Here is a 17,013-nt window from a genome sequence, read left to right as displayed (position 1 = left end):
AATGGGATTTGCAAACTTTAAAGCCCCAAATAAACGCGAGTGATTATTAAATGCTCTCTTTTGAGAGAGCGCATAGGTTTACACAGTGCTTTCTTGGCAACTTTTGTTGAATGAATGAGAGAGGAATAGAGCGCTATTTCCTCCGAGCCACCAGGGGGCGCAGCACCTTCCCAATAGAATACTCATCCTATCTAGGGCCTACGTTTCAGCTCTCCCGGAAGTCCGGATGTCCGCGAGCCTGGCTGAACCGGGTGGCGGTGGAATTCCTACGCGGGATCCGCGGAGATGAAGTTCAATTACCGGGTGAGCGCGGAGGGGCCCCGGGGAGAGCGACACCCCCTCGCCCCATCCCGCGCAGCGCGACGACGCACTGCGCATGGGCCGTGTAGGAGAGCGGGATGGGGTGGGGGCTTGGGGGGCACCTGGGCAGAGCCGAGGGGGAGCGCACAGGCGTCCGCCGCGTGCTGGAGCCTCGGGGGGCGGGGGAGTCGGAGCCCGGGCGAGTCGGAGCCCGGGCGGGGCGCGAGGCTCCCGGGCGGCCACGGAGGAGGAGGAGGAGGAGAGTCCCGGTTCCCAGCCTAGCACGTGGGCTGCGGTCACTGAGACGGGAAACGGGCTTCTGAGCTCCGGGGATGGGCATTTTGGTCAAATCCCGGTTTGCGAGGGAAAAAAAGTTTGCGTTTTCATTTTATTTTGGGGATCCTGCTGTGCTCCGAGGTGCTTGAGCCAATGGCTTGTATTCAAACTTTGGGAAATGGGTGGCGACGCTGGACTTGCAGTCAATTAATCAACATGTATTTAAGCATCTACCATGTGTCAGATACTGTGTTGAGCCCTGAGGTCAGGAAGGTCAGGGTTAAAATCTGCCGCAGACACTTGGTGGCAGTGTGATGCTAGGCTGGGCATTTAGCCTCAGTTTCCTCATATGAAAAATGGGGATAATAGTGACACCTATCTTTCAGGGTCGAGGTAATATTTGCAAAACTCTGTACAGTACCTGGCACATAGTAAGCACTCTAAATGTTAGATATTTATCATCATCATCCGCAGCCACCGTGGTACCTTCTAAACCAGGTTATAGATAAAGCTTATCTATAGTGTGATATTACATTATAGTATGATAGTGAGAAAGTACAACTTATCCGTAACCTAGGCCCCTCTTTAGAAGGTACCATGGCTCCCCACCGCTGTTTTCCTGAATACTTGAGATTTCTATCACCTTTTAGGAATAACAAGATCATAATCTTGGTTTTAAGGCAAATGTATTTTGTTTTCTTCAGTTTTCAAATTTGCTGGGTACAGTCTATCGCTGTGGGAACTTGAATTTTACTCCTGATGGAAATTCGGTCATCAGCCCAGTGGGAAATAGAGTCACTGTCTTTGACCTAAAGAAGTGAGTATTTTGGAATACTAACAGTAGTTACTTTCGGCCTCTATGACACACCTGCTGGCATAGCTGGATTTTGAAGCTGTTTTTCCCCACTTTAATTTTTACATCACAGTTGTGAATTGAGCATATTTCACCTGCATTTTACAGAGGATAGTTTCAGAGAGGTATCAGCAAATCAGAATTGGCAGTAGAATTCACCCCCCTTTAATGCTAATTTCTTGACTAAAATTCTATGTTATGAAGTCATTTTGTAGTGTTCTTAGAATATATAAAGCAGAACATTATATATAATTTTAGGAAAATACATGGGGACAGTAGTTTAGAATTGATGGTATAGCAAGGAAAGAGACAACTTCTTAGACTTGACTTTGACTGTTTTTACTATGGCTAAATGAGAGAGAAGTTAAGGTAACAGGACAGGTAGTGATCTGGATGGAGCAGCATGGTGGTGTTCCGTGCAATTGGGACCAGGTTACATATTTATTGGTCAAAGGGAACAAAGATTAAAGTTAAAGAAGTTCAAGATCTCATTTTGTGGTAGGGAGAGCATTGGATTGGGAGTTGACAGCTGGGGTGTTGTCCAAATTCTATGACTGTGCAAGTCACCATAGCTTCTCTTGGTTTCTGTTTCTTCAACTTTAAAATATGGGAGCGTTAAATTCTCCTTTAAAGTTACTTCCCTCAAAAAAAAAAGTTACTTCCCTCTCTTAAATTCAATGGAATTTAATTTAGTAGGATTCAATTCTTGGTATGACTGATGTCTCATTTTTCTTCTGAATTGTTCTATACTTAATTTTCTATTCTATAAAGGAAAAAATGGATAGAATGCTATCTAAGGTTAACATCCTATGAACTTGATCTTTATGGTTACTCTATCCTATACATGTCCTAATTGAGTGGGGCTCTCTGTTACTCCTAGGATCAAATCCAGGCTCTTCTGTTTGGCATTTGAAGTCCTTCAGGTTACCTTTACCGCCTTATTGTACATTATTCCACTTCACAAACTCTGCAAACTAGCCCAACTTGCCTTCTTGCTGTTCCTTGGATACAACATACCATTTCCTATCTCAGCGTTTGAATGGACTTCCATGCATCTTCATTCCTATCTCTTCTGTACCTTGCATTCTTTCCAAACTCTGCTCAGTTACCACTTGATTCATGAACTCTTTTCTTGGTCCTTTCTGCTGTCGGTGTCTTCCTCCCACAAAATGACCCCGTGTACATTTTATTTGTACTTACATGTATACGTATGTATGTTGTCTTTCCCCAGAGAATGTAAGGTCCTTGAAAGCAGGAACTATTGTCTTTTTGTTTTGATATTTCCAGCACCTACCACAGTGTCTGGCATATGGTAGTTTCTCAGTGAATGCTTGTTGATTGATTTGATTCATTTGGTTAGGCTTTCAGATCAGATTCTAGGTTAGGACCAGAGAAAACAATATTGTATTGTCATTTACCTCTGTGTAATGAGGTTTAAAAAATGCTTGTATTCTCTCTCTCCTGTTTTTTTTTTTAAATTTTAATTAAAAAAATTTTTTTTTTAAGCAACAAGTCTGAAACCCTACCTCTGGCGACCAAGTATAACATTAAGTGTGTGGGACTCTCCCCAGATGGCTGCTTTGCCGTCATTGTTGATGAAGGTAATCATTTAGCATATGTTTCAGTTTCTTAAAACAATGAAATGTAATGTTGGTAAATCCAATTTTTGGCTGAAGCTGTTGTACTCCATTTGTGTCCTTTGTGGTAACCTGACACTAAGTTGAAATGTATGAGTAAAGTCCTTTTATAATGAGTATCATAATCACGTATACTCAAGTTTACAAAATGCTTACCTCACGGCAAATCTGTAGTGCAAGTTATCAGTTTGGATTGGCATGTGCTTTGCAACTTAGTGTCTTAGAAACTTAACCTGGGGACACTGAGAGGTTAATTGACTTCTCTGAGGTCACACAGCCAGCCAAATCCATCCTCAGACACTTACTAATTGTGTGACTGTAGGCATTACTTAACCTCTGCCTGCCTCAGTTTCCTCATTGTAAAATGGTGGCAATAATAGTACTTATCTTCCAGTGTGTTAAATGAGATATTTGTGAAGTGCTTTGGAAACTTTAAAGTGCCAATGCTAGTACCGTATCATCATCATCATCATTATTTGAGGAAAGGGTTGTCATGTGGAGAAGGGATCAAACTGTTCTTTTTAACCCTAGAAAGTGTAATAGAAGCAATGGTTGGAAGCTGGAAAAGGGACAAATTTAGGTTTAATTTCAAGAAAAACTTCCTAAAAATTAGAGTTGTCTAAAAGTGAAATGGGCTACTTCAAGGTGGAGGGAGGGCGGGGTTTCCCTTCCTTAGAGATCTTTAAGGATAGATGAACTTTTTGTTAGATTTTTTTAGTGGTGATTACTTTTGTGTATGGATTGGGTATGGCCATGGAGTTCTCTTCCAATCTTCAGACTCTGTGATTCTCTTTTTCCATATTCAGTCTGTCAACTAGTTCTTGTTTTAATTTCAGAGGGAGCAGCCTTGCTTGTCAGTTTGGTTTGCAAATCTGTGCTGCATCATTTCCACTTCAATGGCTCTGTTCATAGTGTCTCCTTTTCCCCAGATGGCAGGTAAGGGAATGCTGAATTAATTGGAAGGAGGAAGAATGGTATGTCTTTTATTGTCCTTTGTATATTTTAAAAATATTTTTAAATTGTATCATTGTCAGTCAGCACTGGATTATAGACAGAGTTGGGGAATGGTTGGTAACACAAATCATTTGTGTTCTTCGTTAAGGTAGTTGCTAACATGTTTATTTGATAAGAGTTTGCAGTTACTGGGCTGAGAAGTTGAGTTATCCTAACATTATCTATTCTTCTTAACAATAGCAGTGATTTTGAGGTTTTTGTTTTAAACTTGCTGTATATATAACTTTTTTGCTGTTCGTTTGGCAGGAGATTTGTGGTGGCAAAAGACAACCTTGCCCAAATGTATTATGCCCCTGGAAAGAAGCGAGAATTTAATGCCTTTGTCTTGGACAAAACTTACTATGGGCCATATGATGAAACCACATTCATTGACTGGACTGATGATTCTAAGTAAGTATTTCTATGCATTGTTTGTTGGTGATGAATGTTGCTAGACACCTTGTTTTGGGTGAAGAAAGATGGGAATTGGGACATATTACTAAAACACCATTTGTTGCTTTATAAACCTTATTCTGTTGGCAAACTTCCAAGTAGACGGTCTGGATCTAATTTAATTAACTAGCATGTCTAGGTTACAGCAATATTTTTGCTTGAAAGAAATATTTTTATTGCATCAAGTAGGAAAAAACTAGACTCTTGTGGTTATAGACATAATTTAAACCTGAATCTTTTTCTTTGCATTATGTACATGTACCTTGCAGTTGTGACCAATAGGAATGGTTCCTAAAATATTCAGATAAGTTTTGTGGTTTAGATGTTGCCTGAGTGTCATAGAATTGCTTTCAGAATATTGGCACCATAAATAACATTTCACAAGAACATAGATACAAAGTTGGAAAAGACCTTAGAAGTCATCTCAGTCTGACTTGTTCATTTTACGTGTGAGGAAACTGAGGTACAGAAAGCTGAACACATAGATAGTACAAAGCTGAGCTGGCATTCAAACTCAGATCTTGTCAGGTATAGGTATGTAAGAGAGATGGCCAAACTGACTTCAGATACGCCAGCTTGGGCGTTTTTTCCCTATGGTGTGGTGTGCTGAATAGCATACAGAGTGAGGTAAAGAGATCTTAAAACAACACCTGCACCTTCCCATTTATTGTAGTTCTTGGTATAATGATTTAATGTAGCAGTTTTCAGATAGTAGAGTCCCTAGAGGTTTGAGGCAGATGCTCAAATGTAATCTGTCAAGGTTAATTCTACTTTTTCTCACTTTAGTTGGAAATTGGTTTATATGATAGTTTATTTTCATTTGTAAAAAATGATGGATAGGAAGTGGAGTAGTGGTTAGTGAACTGGCCTTGGAATCTGAAAGACCTGGGTTCGGGTCTGGCTCCTGACACAAATTAGCTGTGTGATCTTGGTCACTAGCTATCTTCCTCATTTTGGTTACTACACCTCTCTTAATACAGCCTACAATTATCTTAGTTTTTTTTTTTTCTGCTTCTTATTGACCTTGAAGTCTTTTTGATATCTACCCAGCCTTTTTTTTTTTTTAAATAAGTGTTATTTAGTTATACCCTTACCCCACTATTACCCTCCTCCCCCCTGCCTATTCTAGGAAAATTGCTTATAAAATGGAAACCACCCAGAGAAGTACAGACATGATGGTGAAGGGCCTTGAGGTTGTGCCATATGAGAATTATTGGTGATATAGAGAAGACAGGACTTAGGGGAAGTGTGATAGAAGTCTTCAAATATGTTAGTGGGATTGGGCTTATTCTGCTCGGTCCCAGAGGGCAGAAATAGGAATAGTGGTTGACGATTGCAGAGAGATAACTTTAGGTTTGATGTAATTTTTAAGTAGTAGAGCTCTCCAGATGTAGAATGAGATCCTTTAGTGAAGACTCTCTCACTAAAGTCTTCAGGCCAAAGTTGGACAACCACTTTACCAGGTAGGTTGTAGAGGAGGTGCTTGTTCTGATATGGGCATGGTGGCCTCTGAGCTCCCTTAGATTTCCCGGAGATTTTATATTTGTGGTAGTATGGTGATCAAAGGCTTTGTTAGTGGGATAATAAAAGACTATGTAACGAGTTGCTTTTTCTTGTAATTAAAGGTGCTTTGTGATTGGGAGCAAGGACATGACGACCTGGGTGTTTGGAGCGGAACGATGGGATAATTTGGTCTACTATTCACTAGGAGGTCATAAGGATGCTATCGTCGCCTGTTTCTTTGAAGCGGGAAGCTTGGATGTATGTAGAAAAGCAAATATCCGTTGGAAAACTTTGATTCAAACCATAGATGCTGATAATGGCTTCATTAAAGAATTGTGGTCTAGAAAAGCAGGGAAGTGGAAAAAGTCCAAGGGACTTTCCAGTCAGTATTTCAACTACTAGGTTGAATATCTCTCTTATCCTTTTTCATTATAGCTACCTGCTTTGCTACTTGAGCAGGCCTTCTTGTACATATGTTCCCCACTTCACCTCTTCCTTCCTGATATTGATATGTACCTATATATGCTTTTATCTATTTACATATCTATATGTCTTTATATTTATATCTTCCTACATATCTATATCTATCCATCCCTCCATCTATTACCTTGAAGAAGTGGGAAGTGTACTTTAGAATGCATAGACATGAGAGATGGAATCTCAGAATCTTTATCTTCCAACAAGGCCTAGTTCAAGTTTCACCTCCTCTGTGAAGCCTTTTCTGATACCCCCAAATTGTCATAAGCTGTAATTTCAAGAGGAAGAGTGCTTCTAATAACATAGGGAATCAGGGTTTCACAGAGGAAATTGAACCTGAGCTGGGCCTTGTTAGTGAGATAAGGAGGGAAGTGTACTCCAGGCATGAAGGACAGCCTACATGACCTCACAGACCTGGGAAAGGGAATTTCACACCTGAGCAAAAGCTAGTCTAGTCTGGCCTTAGAGGAAATCTCAGATAGTTTATTAGATTCTGTGCTGAAAGAGACCTTGCCAATTCTTTTACTCCTCAGTTATTTTTTAAAATAATATTGTATTTTCTCCCAATACATGTAAAAACAATTTTTAATATTCTTTTTTAAAGTTTGAGTTCCAAATTCTGTCCCTTCCCTTTACCTCAGATGGTAAGCAGTCTAATATAGATTTTGTGCAAGAAAACTCAAGCAAAAAAGAAAGAAAAAAAGTTAAAAAATAGTATGCTTCCATCTGTATTCAGATGACATCAGTTCTTTCAGTGGAGGCCAATAGTCATTTTTCATCATAGGACTTTTGAGATTGTTTTTGATCATTGTATTGCTGAGAATAGTTAAGTCATTCACAGTTGTTTATTGTACAGTATTGATGTTACTGTGTACAATGTTCTCCTGGTTCTGCTCACTTCCTTTTGTATCAGTTCATCTAAGTTTCCAGGTTTTTCCGAAATCTGCCTGTTCGTCATTTCTTATAGCATAATAATGTTCCATTATGTTCAACTACAACTTGTTCAGCCATTCTCCAGTTGATGGGTAGCACTTCAATTTCCAATTCTTAGCCACCACAAAAAGAGCTGCTATAAATATTTTTGTACAAATAGGTTCTTTTCCCTTTTTTAAAAATCTCTTTGGGATACAGAATTACTAGTAATATTTCTGGATCAAAGGGCATGCAGAGCTTTATAGCCCTTTAGGCATATTTCCAAATTGCTCTCCAGAATGGCTGGATCAGTTCACAACTCCATCAGCAGTGCTTTAGTGTCCCAGTTTTCCCACATCCCCTCCAACATTTATCATTTTCCTTTTCTGTCATTTTAGCCAATCTGATGGATGTGAGGTGATACCTCAGAGTTGTTTTAATTTGCATTTATCTAATCAATAGTGATTTAAAGCATTTTTTTCATATGACTACAGATAGCTTTGATTTCTTCTTCTGAAAACTGTCCGTATTCTTTGACCATTTATCAGTTGGGGAATGACTTGTATTCTTATGAATTTGACTCAGTTCTCTATATATTTGAGAAATGTGGCCTTTATCAGAGATGCTTCCTATAAAAATTTTTTTCCCAGTTTTTTGCTTTCCTTCTAATTTTGGTTGTATTGGTTTTGTTTGTGCAAAGTGTTTTAAATTTTATATAATCAAAACTATCCATTTTATGTTTTGTAGTGTTCTCTGTATTTTGTTTGGTTCTAAATTCTTCCATTATCCATAGGTCTGATGGGTAAACTATTCCATGCTCTCCTAATTTTCTCATGGTACCAACCTTTATGTATAAGTCACGTACCCATTTTGACCTTATGTTGGTATGTTGTTCTATTCCTACTTTCTGTCATACTGTTTTCTGCTCCTCAGTTATTGATTCTGTCACTTTCCCCACAATATCTCTTTAAACCCAGCTCTTCTCTCTTCAAGATAAAAAGAGAAACTCTGTATCATGAAATTCTTGTACTCCCTGTTTTGCAGAGTTCTGCAGTTATGGAAAGAATATTAATGTCAGATTCCTAATTTATGAAGGCAGAATGATAAAGAGACAAAAAGGTGGAAAACAGTTTCTGAGGGCAAAAACGTCTTGTTTTTTCCTTTAGTTTCTAAAGTTAATATGACATAAACAACATTGCCAAAAATTTTGTTGATGAAATTCTTTTCAAGACATTGTTACCCTGCCACTCAGTTTGCCAAGAAAAGGTTTTGTTGTATCAATTAAGTATTTTTTTCTATTCTTTTTTAAAAAATCATTGTATATTGAGAGCAATGTGCCTTATACTTAATTTTGGATAAATTGAATTGATTTCTTATTGCATTTGCTTCCTTTCTTTGTGAATTCCATGGAGGGAGGGAGTAGCTGGCAGGAGAGCATTGCCTTTTTGCTAACCTGTATGTCTTGGTCTGACAGCTGTACACTTTGAGCCAAGATGGGGCGCTCTGTGTGTGGCGGTGTGACACTGAGCTAGATGGCCTGAAGTTGAAAGCTCCTAAAGGTTGGCGGGCAGACATACTGCAGAGGGATAAGGAAGAGGAGGAGGAGGAGGATGATGACGACATAGAAAAAGAGGACAATACCATTCATGGAAAAACTGTTCCGGATGATGAAAAGAAAAAGAATAAAGTGAAATACTCACATGTGGCAAAGTAGGTGATCTTCTCTCCTCCATGCTCTTGTTCAAAGAATTAAATTCAGTAACTGTTCATTTCAAGCAGATGTTAGGTGCTTTGGTATATGAGGCACCTCTTGTGAGTGTTGCCCTCTGCTGGTTTTCACATTCTGAGACCAGAATGGAGTATCCCATATGCTCAGCTGTTTCTACATATGGTAACTTTGGTACATCATTAAGCCTTTGTCACTCTCTATCCTTCCCTTCCATTGTCCCTTATGGGATTCCCATTCTGTTCTAACAAACTACTTTTCCTTTTTTCCTTTTGTTTTCTTGTGATAATGGAAACTTCACTTCTCCCAGAAAACACAGTGTCCCTGGTCACTCCTTCAAGTACTAGAAGTGCTTTTTCTTGTGCCCCTGACACTTGTCCGGGAGGCCTGGGTAGGCTCGTTGCTACTCGTTGCCACTTCTGTACTCTCCCCTGTCAGAGAACTTGACAGGTTCTCCTTTGAGGTTTATTTCATCCTCTGTTTACATCCTGGTGGCAGTTAGCTACTAACCACAAGGTTATTCTCTCTTCTTTTTTCAAGTTCAGTACCTGATCGTAGTCTTCTTCTCCATCCCAGCTCCTGTCCTTGTACCTGCAGAATTCAGTTTACATGTTGATGCCCCTCAAATACCTTTGCTTCTCACTTCCTCAGTTTTCTTCGTCTCTCATGATCTGCACCTTTACTCCATTTTAGCCACTGTCAGGAATGATCTGTCATCTCCCACAGCATTCCTTGGCCATTTTTATTCATTCAATCTGTAACTCTGAAATTCTTTCTGAGAATGACCTTCAGGCCTTCCATCTCTCCCTGTGTCACACTTTTCTTAAAACTGTTCTTTACTTCAGTTTCTAGTACCTCCACTCTTCCCTGCTGCCCTAGGCCATCGCTCCTGCTGTGGCCTCCCTCTTCTCCCTTCAACACTGTGATACTGTAGTTCACCACTTAAGCTGCTCCCTTGAGTCCCTGGTCCCTTATTCTTTTTTTTTTTTTAATTTACAACAGTATAATTTAATGTTACTTAGATTTACAAGCAGCTTCTATTATGATACTGTAAAGGATGATTGAGCATGGAAAGACCATCTGGTTGAACTAAGACACCTAATTCTTAAAAATGACATGATAGGGAAGTGAATAATTCTGTTAAAAAAATAAAGATGCCTACTTTGATGGTACAGAGGAAAAAGCAAACTTTTGCTCTCTACAAAATAAGTGTACACTTGCCACATTTGTTGCATTGCTATCGACCTCGTTCCTTAACAAACCCCCTTCCCAGATTATTTCTACCATACACCCCTGTCCCTACTCACATGCTGCTGAGTACTGCTAAAGGAACCTGTATTTGTTCAGTACAAAGTTACGATATGTAATCTCAACTGGCCCCTTCTGTAGCAATCCTTTTACTCCCCATCGTGCTTCCCACACTGTGTGTTCCATAACTTCTCTCCTCAGGCCTCTCCTCTCTCCCTGTCCTCAGCAGAGGACTTTGTCTCCACACATAGACACTCACAATTCAGACCCTTATCACTTCTTACTGGGATAGTTCAGCAGCCTCTTAATTGGTCTTCCTACCTCCAGTCTCTCCCTTGTTCACTGTGTCTTCCACATAGCTGTGAAAGTGACATTCCTAAAGCGCAGGGCTGAGCAGGTCACTCCCCTCCTCAAGAATCTTCAGTGGCTTCCTATGATTTCTAGCACAAGTAAAAATTCCTCTAGCATTTAAAGCACTTCACAATATGGCTGCAACCTGTATTTCCAGGTTGATTACTTACTTCTCTCCGTCAGGCGTGCACAACCTTCGACCAGCCCGGGCCACCTGAAATCCTTTGTTGTGCCCACAGGCCACTTGTGGCCTGAAGGCCTGCTCTACGTCATGTCCTCTACCTTCCTGCAGAAGTGCCTTCCTGTTCCTTGTGCTTGGAGTGTTCTCCTTCGTCTCTGCCTTCTGGAAGCCCTAGCTTAGAAGACTCAGCTGAAGTGCCTCCTACAAGAAATCTTTCCTGATCCTTTTATCATTCATTTTCCCTCTCCTCCCCAGTACTTTGTATTTATATTGTATGTACTTTACATTTACTTCTCTGTATATATGTTTCGTGGTATCATAAGGGACCTTACAGGCCATCTAGTTCCATCCCCTCATTTTACAGATGAAGAACCCGAGTCTAAGAGAAGTCGTGACTTACCCAGTGTTGCACAGGTAGCAAGTTACAGACCTGGGATTAGAACCAAGACTGGGATTTAAGTCAAGGTCCTTTGCCTCTAAATCATTGTCTTTTCCGCTGTCCCATGCTGCCTCTTCACTCTCATGTAAGCTTCATTAGGGCAGAGGCTGCTTATTTTGTCTTTGAATCCCCAGCACCTAGCACATAGGACATGCTCAATAATTGCTTGTGGAATTGAATTGATCATTGAAATAGTGTAAGAAGCATGTGGTCCTGAAAATATTTTCCTCCTATTTGCAAGGGGAAAATTTTTAGGGAAATAGATCTTCCTTTGTAGCTAAGTCCAAATTGTTCGTGCCTCCCTGAACTTTGGGAATTTGCTTCCCACTGAAGTTGTATGTGGTCGTGTGTCCCCGTATGAATGCTTGACAGTGAGATCAGAAGGAGTGAGAATTTGGTGAATGTTAATAGCTCTGCTGTAGGATTAAAAACAGTAACATGTCAAGAGCTAACATCAAGAGCAAAAGAAACATTTCCTGGCTCCGTTAGGGATTGTTCCCAGTAACACTTTAACTTTAAAGCAGTGTGGAAAAAGCTTAGGAGTTAGGCAGCCTGTAGTCTAGTCCTAGCTGTAGCTAGGGAAGGTCATTTAAACCTCTTTGGATCTCTTTCCTTAACTGTAAAATGATTGCGTTGGACTTGATGATCTCTGAAAGGGTCCCTTCTATCACTAACATTCTAAGGTTTCTTGTTGTTTGTTCAGGGTGACTGAAAAGGAAACATATAAATTGAGTGCTTTCCCTTCATTGTGATTTGACTGTAATTAATAGTTATTTGTGCAACACCTCTTTGGTATACAGGCACTGTGGGGAATACAGGAGGAGACTTAAAAATAGTACAGTGTGGCATAAACTCCTTACGTGGTGTGGTACCAAAAGGGAATGTCATAGGGGATGAGATTTTTTTTTTTTTAGGCAGTTGGGTTAAGTGACTTGCCCAAGGTCACACAGCTAGTAAGTGTCAAGTGTTTGGTCTGAGGTCAGATTTGAACTCAGGTCCTCCTGACCTCAGGGCCGGCGCTCTATCCACTGCGCCACCTAGCTGCCCCAGGGGATAAGATTTTTAAAGGAGAAGTGATTGTGTGCTGAAGTGGCCAGAGGAATATTGAAGGAGGGAGGGGGGAGCTTACCTGGCTTTTAAAAAAAAAATAGTATTTTGTTTTTTCCAGTTACATACAAAGACAATTTTTAACAATCATTTAAAAAAATTGTGAGTTCCAAATTTTTCTCCCGCCTTCCTCCTCCTTAAATCTGACTTTTGAGAATGGATTTAAGTAAGTGAGGAAAAGAGCAAGAACAGAAATCTTAGCCAGCATGCTCTTATGGACAGAAGTGAGAAAAAGGAGTCATGATGGAATTGCAACAGAAGATTCTTGAAAGACATAGGGAGAAAGGAGCTTTGTAAAGGGATACTGACCATTAGCTAGCAGCACTTCTTAAACTTTGGGTTGCGATCCACAGTTTAAGAATTGCTGAAGGGGTCAGAGTGGAAAAAATTTAGCCCACGTGCCTTCTTGGAACCACGCGCTGTACATTACTAGTTACTGATGTCGACGATGGAGAGGTTCTAGAAGATAGCACAATCTCAGCATTTATTATTTCCAAAACTCAATTTTTGCAGCATTTATATGTATTTAAGGGAAGCAACATACTTCCCTTAAAGTAGAAATGCTCAGGATTTGAAGGCAAAGGACTTGGGTTTGGGTTCTAACTCTACCATTTGTGTGTCTGTGACCTTGGGCAAGTCATTTAACCTCTTGTCCTCAGTTTGTTGTTTAGTTGTTTCAGCTGTGTCCAACTCTTCTTGACCCCTTTTGGGGTTTTCTTGGCAAAGATTCTGGAGTTGACCATTTCCTTCTCCAGCTCATTTTACAGATGAGGAAACTGAGGCAAACAGGGTTATGTGACTTGCCCAGGGTCACATAGCTAGTAAGTGTCTGAGGCTAGATTTGAACTCAGAAAGATGAATCTTCCTGACTCCAGGCCCGGCACTCTATCTACTGTACCATTTAACTGCTCAGTCCTCAGTTACTTCATCTGTAAAATAACTGGGTTGGACTTGGTGACCTGTAAATTTTTCCAGCTTTTAGTCCTATATCCAGTACAATCCCTAACAGTCTCTTTCAGGATAACTGGGGCCAGCTTTCCTAAGATTCCATCGGACTATCCAGGACATCCCCAGCTCCAAAACTAATCCTGGAGATGAATTCAAAATAGAGGCCTTGCCTGTACTTTGTTCTGCTTATATGGGTCTTAACAAATACTGCTTTATATCATAATTACTTATGTATTCCTTGAGAAGAGCAGGACATGGTAGCTAGGGGCCAGGCCTTAGAGTCAGGAAGACCTGATTTCAAGTCCTGTCTCTGACACACAGTAGTTCTGTGACCAGGCATAAGTGAATCAGGTAATCTCTTAGTGCCCCAGGCCACTCTCTTAGGAGCACATGGTAGAGATGGATTTCCAGTCTGCATCAATGATAGAATTTCCACACCAAGAGTTGCTCATATTGATGAAATCACAGATTTGGACTCCAGAGAAGGGTCCGCTTTATTCCCCAGTGCTCTACTGTAAGCTTCTGGAGGGCATGGGTTATCTCTTATTTCTCTTTGTTCCCCAAGAATCTAATACTCATTGCCTTAGACACATATAATAGGTCCTTAGTAAATATGTTTTTTGCGGGGGAGCAGGTGAGGAAGAGCAGTTTGAAAGTTGATGTCACAGTTCAGACCTGAGCTGTGATGTGGTAGTGGTGCTAATGAGAGAGGTATAATAGACATTGCAAAAAGATTTCAGATTCATTTGGAATCTCATAGGAGAAGGCACTTAAAATGTGAGTGGTACCGAAGAGAATAACAGATGAGGGTAGATCATCACTACCACGCAGTTTGGCCTTGTCATAATTGTATTCGCCTTCTATTAAACTGATCTGTTTTGTTGGGTTGTGTCCATACAAAAAAAATACTTTGACCTGAAGTATCCAAATAATTGAGGCAACTGGATTAAGGTTTTGTGTGTAAGAGTAGCCACCTGAATTTTTTCCTAACTATAGTTCTTTGATCTTCACATTGATGTAGGTACTTCTTCAACAAAGAGGGAGATTTTAATAATCTTACATCTGCTGCATATCACAAGAAAATTCACCTTCTAGTCACTGGCTTTGCTTCTGGAATCTTTCATCTACACGAACTACCTGAGTTCAACCTGATCCACTCCCTGAGGTGAGTTCATTTGCCAGCTGTGGTAGTATATATTGGAAAGTCTACTATATTGAAAATCCTCAGAGTGCTGACAAAATGAAAGAACTTTTGAGTTAGCTGAGAGTACTTAGACCAAAGAGTTCTGGTATTGGTATTTTTCCAACTACATGATATAGTTTTCTTTTCCTCTGTGACAGAATTTCTGTAGTAAGGAATAATCTCTAATGAAACCATTAGAGAGTCAAGCCAATTTGTTTAGCCCATGAAGTTTAAAAATATATATATACATAAATTCCAGAGAGAATTAAGATTTCAAAGCTTGCACATTGTCAGGTTGCTTAAATTTATTTATTAAAATGTGCCATATTGGAGCATATAATTTGCACAGTGATAGCAGTATAGATAATCTCTAATTTAGAAATTTGGTGATAAGTATTTATTGATAAGTTTACTCAATTGTCTTTCAGTGAGTTTAGTTTTTCTTTTTTTTTTTTCCTTAAATGTTTTTTAGTGACTTTTTGTTGGTAGAGTTGGTTCACTACTCTCTTCTCTGGCATCCTTCTGGTAGTACCACTCTATAATTTCTGAAGCAAATTAGAGTATAGGTGTTGCATTCATTTTGCCTTAGAATGCCCATTGAATCATTGCAGAATTTGGTAATCTAATATGTAGTCAGTCTCATCATCATCATCATCATCATCATTATTATCATAGCTAGTATTTATATAGCACTTTAAGGTTTGAAAAGAGCTTTATAAATATTATCTTACTTTATCCTTACAACAACCCTGGGAAGTAGGTGCTCTTATTATCCCCACTTTACAAATAAGGAAACTGAGGCAGGAACTGGTTATCCAGAGTCTTACAGCTAGTAAGTGTCTGAGGCTGTATTGGAATTCAGGATTTGCTTACTCCAGGCCCAGTGTTCTTTCCATTATACCACTTATGTGCCTTATAAAGTACATAATCCACAAAAATTATTTTGATCTCAGAAAACTTCAGTTAGAATTATTCTTTGTTCTTTTTTTCTCCCTATTTATCTCTATTTTGTTCTCTCCTTTAGTATTTCAGATCAGAAGATTACATCTATTTCTGTCAACAGCACAGGAGACTGGATCGCTTTTGGATGTCCAGGTTTGTGTCTCTCCAGGCAGACCGTACACAGAATATTCACTTAATTCTTGTCCCCAAAAGACTTGGGCATAGCTGCTGGAGCTGAAGTTAAAGCTTCCAGCTAGATGGTCATTCAAGTTAGTGCAGTTTGAGCATAAGCCAAATCACAGGTCGTTTACTATTAAGGAAAAGCTCAGGTAATACCCAAGAGGTGGCTGTGACTTTCTTTATCATCTTTGTCATTTGTAACAGGACTTGAAGGGAGTCATGTCTGACTTCAGTTAGGAGGTTTTATGTATAACAAGACATAAAGCAGGATTTAAGTTTTGAGCTTTTTGTTGTTTATTTTCAAGAATTTTTTTTTTGTTATGAATTTAACATATCAAACAATTCAGTATACAGAGAAATACAGAAAAAATGATCTTAGATGAAACTGAATTTCTTTTATGTACAGTTTGTGTTTTTTCTTCCGTATATATTAATTTCTAACATGCCAGTACCTGCATGGTCCCACTTGCCTCTGTCCTCTTCTGACTTTGGCTATCTTCCGGCCATTTAAAAAAATGTTTTCATTTCTTTCCTTTCTTGTTTTCATCACTATCATTACCCACCAATTCCTGCACCACTTAACATAGCTGTCTCCCAACCCTTCCCCAATCAAAGCTCTTCCCTTGTGACAGTTATAGTCAACCAAAACATAGGCCAGTTCTGACAGTGATCATTGTCTCATTCTGCACCTGTGGTCCATTGCCTCTTTTCCAAGACGGAGGAGGCATGCTTCATAACATCAGTCTTATGGAGTCATGATTGCTCATTGAATTGATCAGAATTAGGTCTTTCATAGTAGTTTTCCTTTAGATTATTGTGGTCATCATATAAATTATTTTCCTGGTTTTGCTCATCTCACTCTCCATGAGTTCATGCAAATTTTCCCTAGATTCTCTGAACCTGTAATAATCCCTTATGTTAATATGCAATAATTTATTTAGTGATTCCCCCAATTGATGAGCACCCACTTTAACAGTTCTGTACTACAGCAAAAAAATGCTGCTATAAATATTTTTGTACTTACAGGTCCTTTTCTTCTTTCTTTTACTTCATTGGAGGCATATGCTTATCAGTGGCATCATGGGTCTAAAGCTATGGAAAAATTATAAAATATCATCACTTTAGAAAGAAAAATAACTTAAAAGACTTAAGAACTCCAATTCATGCAATGATTAATCACAACTCCAGAAGACTTATAATATTTTTTACTTCTTAGGAGAGTGAGACTATAGATGTGAAATGAGATACATATTTTCAGACCAAGTCAACGTGTGGGATGGTTTTTCTTGACTATACTTATTGAT

General features: G+C 39.4%; 1 protein-coding gene across 1 annotated transcript in view; it reads left to right on the top strand.

Moving 5' to 3' along the window:
- The first annotated feature begins 213 nt into the window (after positions 1-213).
- Positions 214-17,013, top strand: part of PWP2 (PWP2, small subunit processome component) — a 39,145-nt gene continuing 22,345 nt past the window's right edge. Inside the window, exons 1-9 of the mRNA XM_027875641.1 lie at positions 214-303; positions 1,281-1,393; positions 2,936-3,030; positions 3,903-4,002; positions 4,327-4,470; positions 6,138-6,273; positions 8,879-9,114; positions 14,426-14,569; positions 15,612-15,682. Coding sequence (XP_027731442.1) covers positions 286-303; positions 1,281-1,393; positions 2,936-3,030; positions 3,903-4,002; positions 4,327-4,470; positions 6,138-6,273; positions 8,879-9,114; positions 14,426-14,569; positions 15,612-15,682 — 1,057 coding nt within the window. The 5' untranslated portion in view covers positions 214-285. The remainder of the gene's footprint in view (positions 304-1,280; positions 1,394-2,935; positions 3,031-3,902; positions 4,003-4,326; positions 4,471-6,137; positions 6,274-8,878; positions 9,115-14,425; positions 14,570-15,611; positions 15,683-17,013) is intronic.

The sequence above is a fragment of the Vombatus ursinus genome, unplaced genomic scaffold (genome assembly GCF_900497805.2).
Source record: "Vombatus ursinus unplaced genomic scaffold, bare-nosed wombat genome assembly UNPS02014809.1, whole genome shotgun sequence".
NCBI lineage: Eukaryota > Metazoa > Chordata > Mammalia > Diprotodontia > Vombatidae > Vombatus > Vombatus ursinus.
Note: the sequence above shows the minus strand (reverse complement) of the source record. Positions and strands in the feature narration are given on the sequence as shown.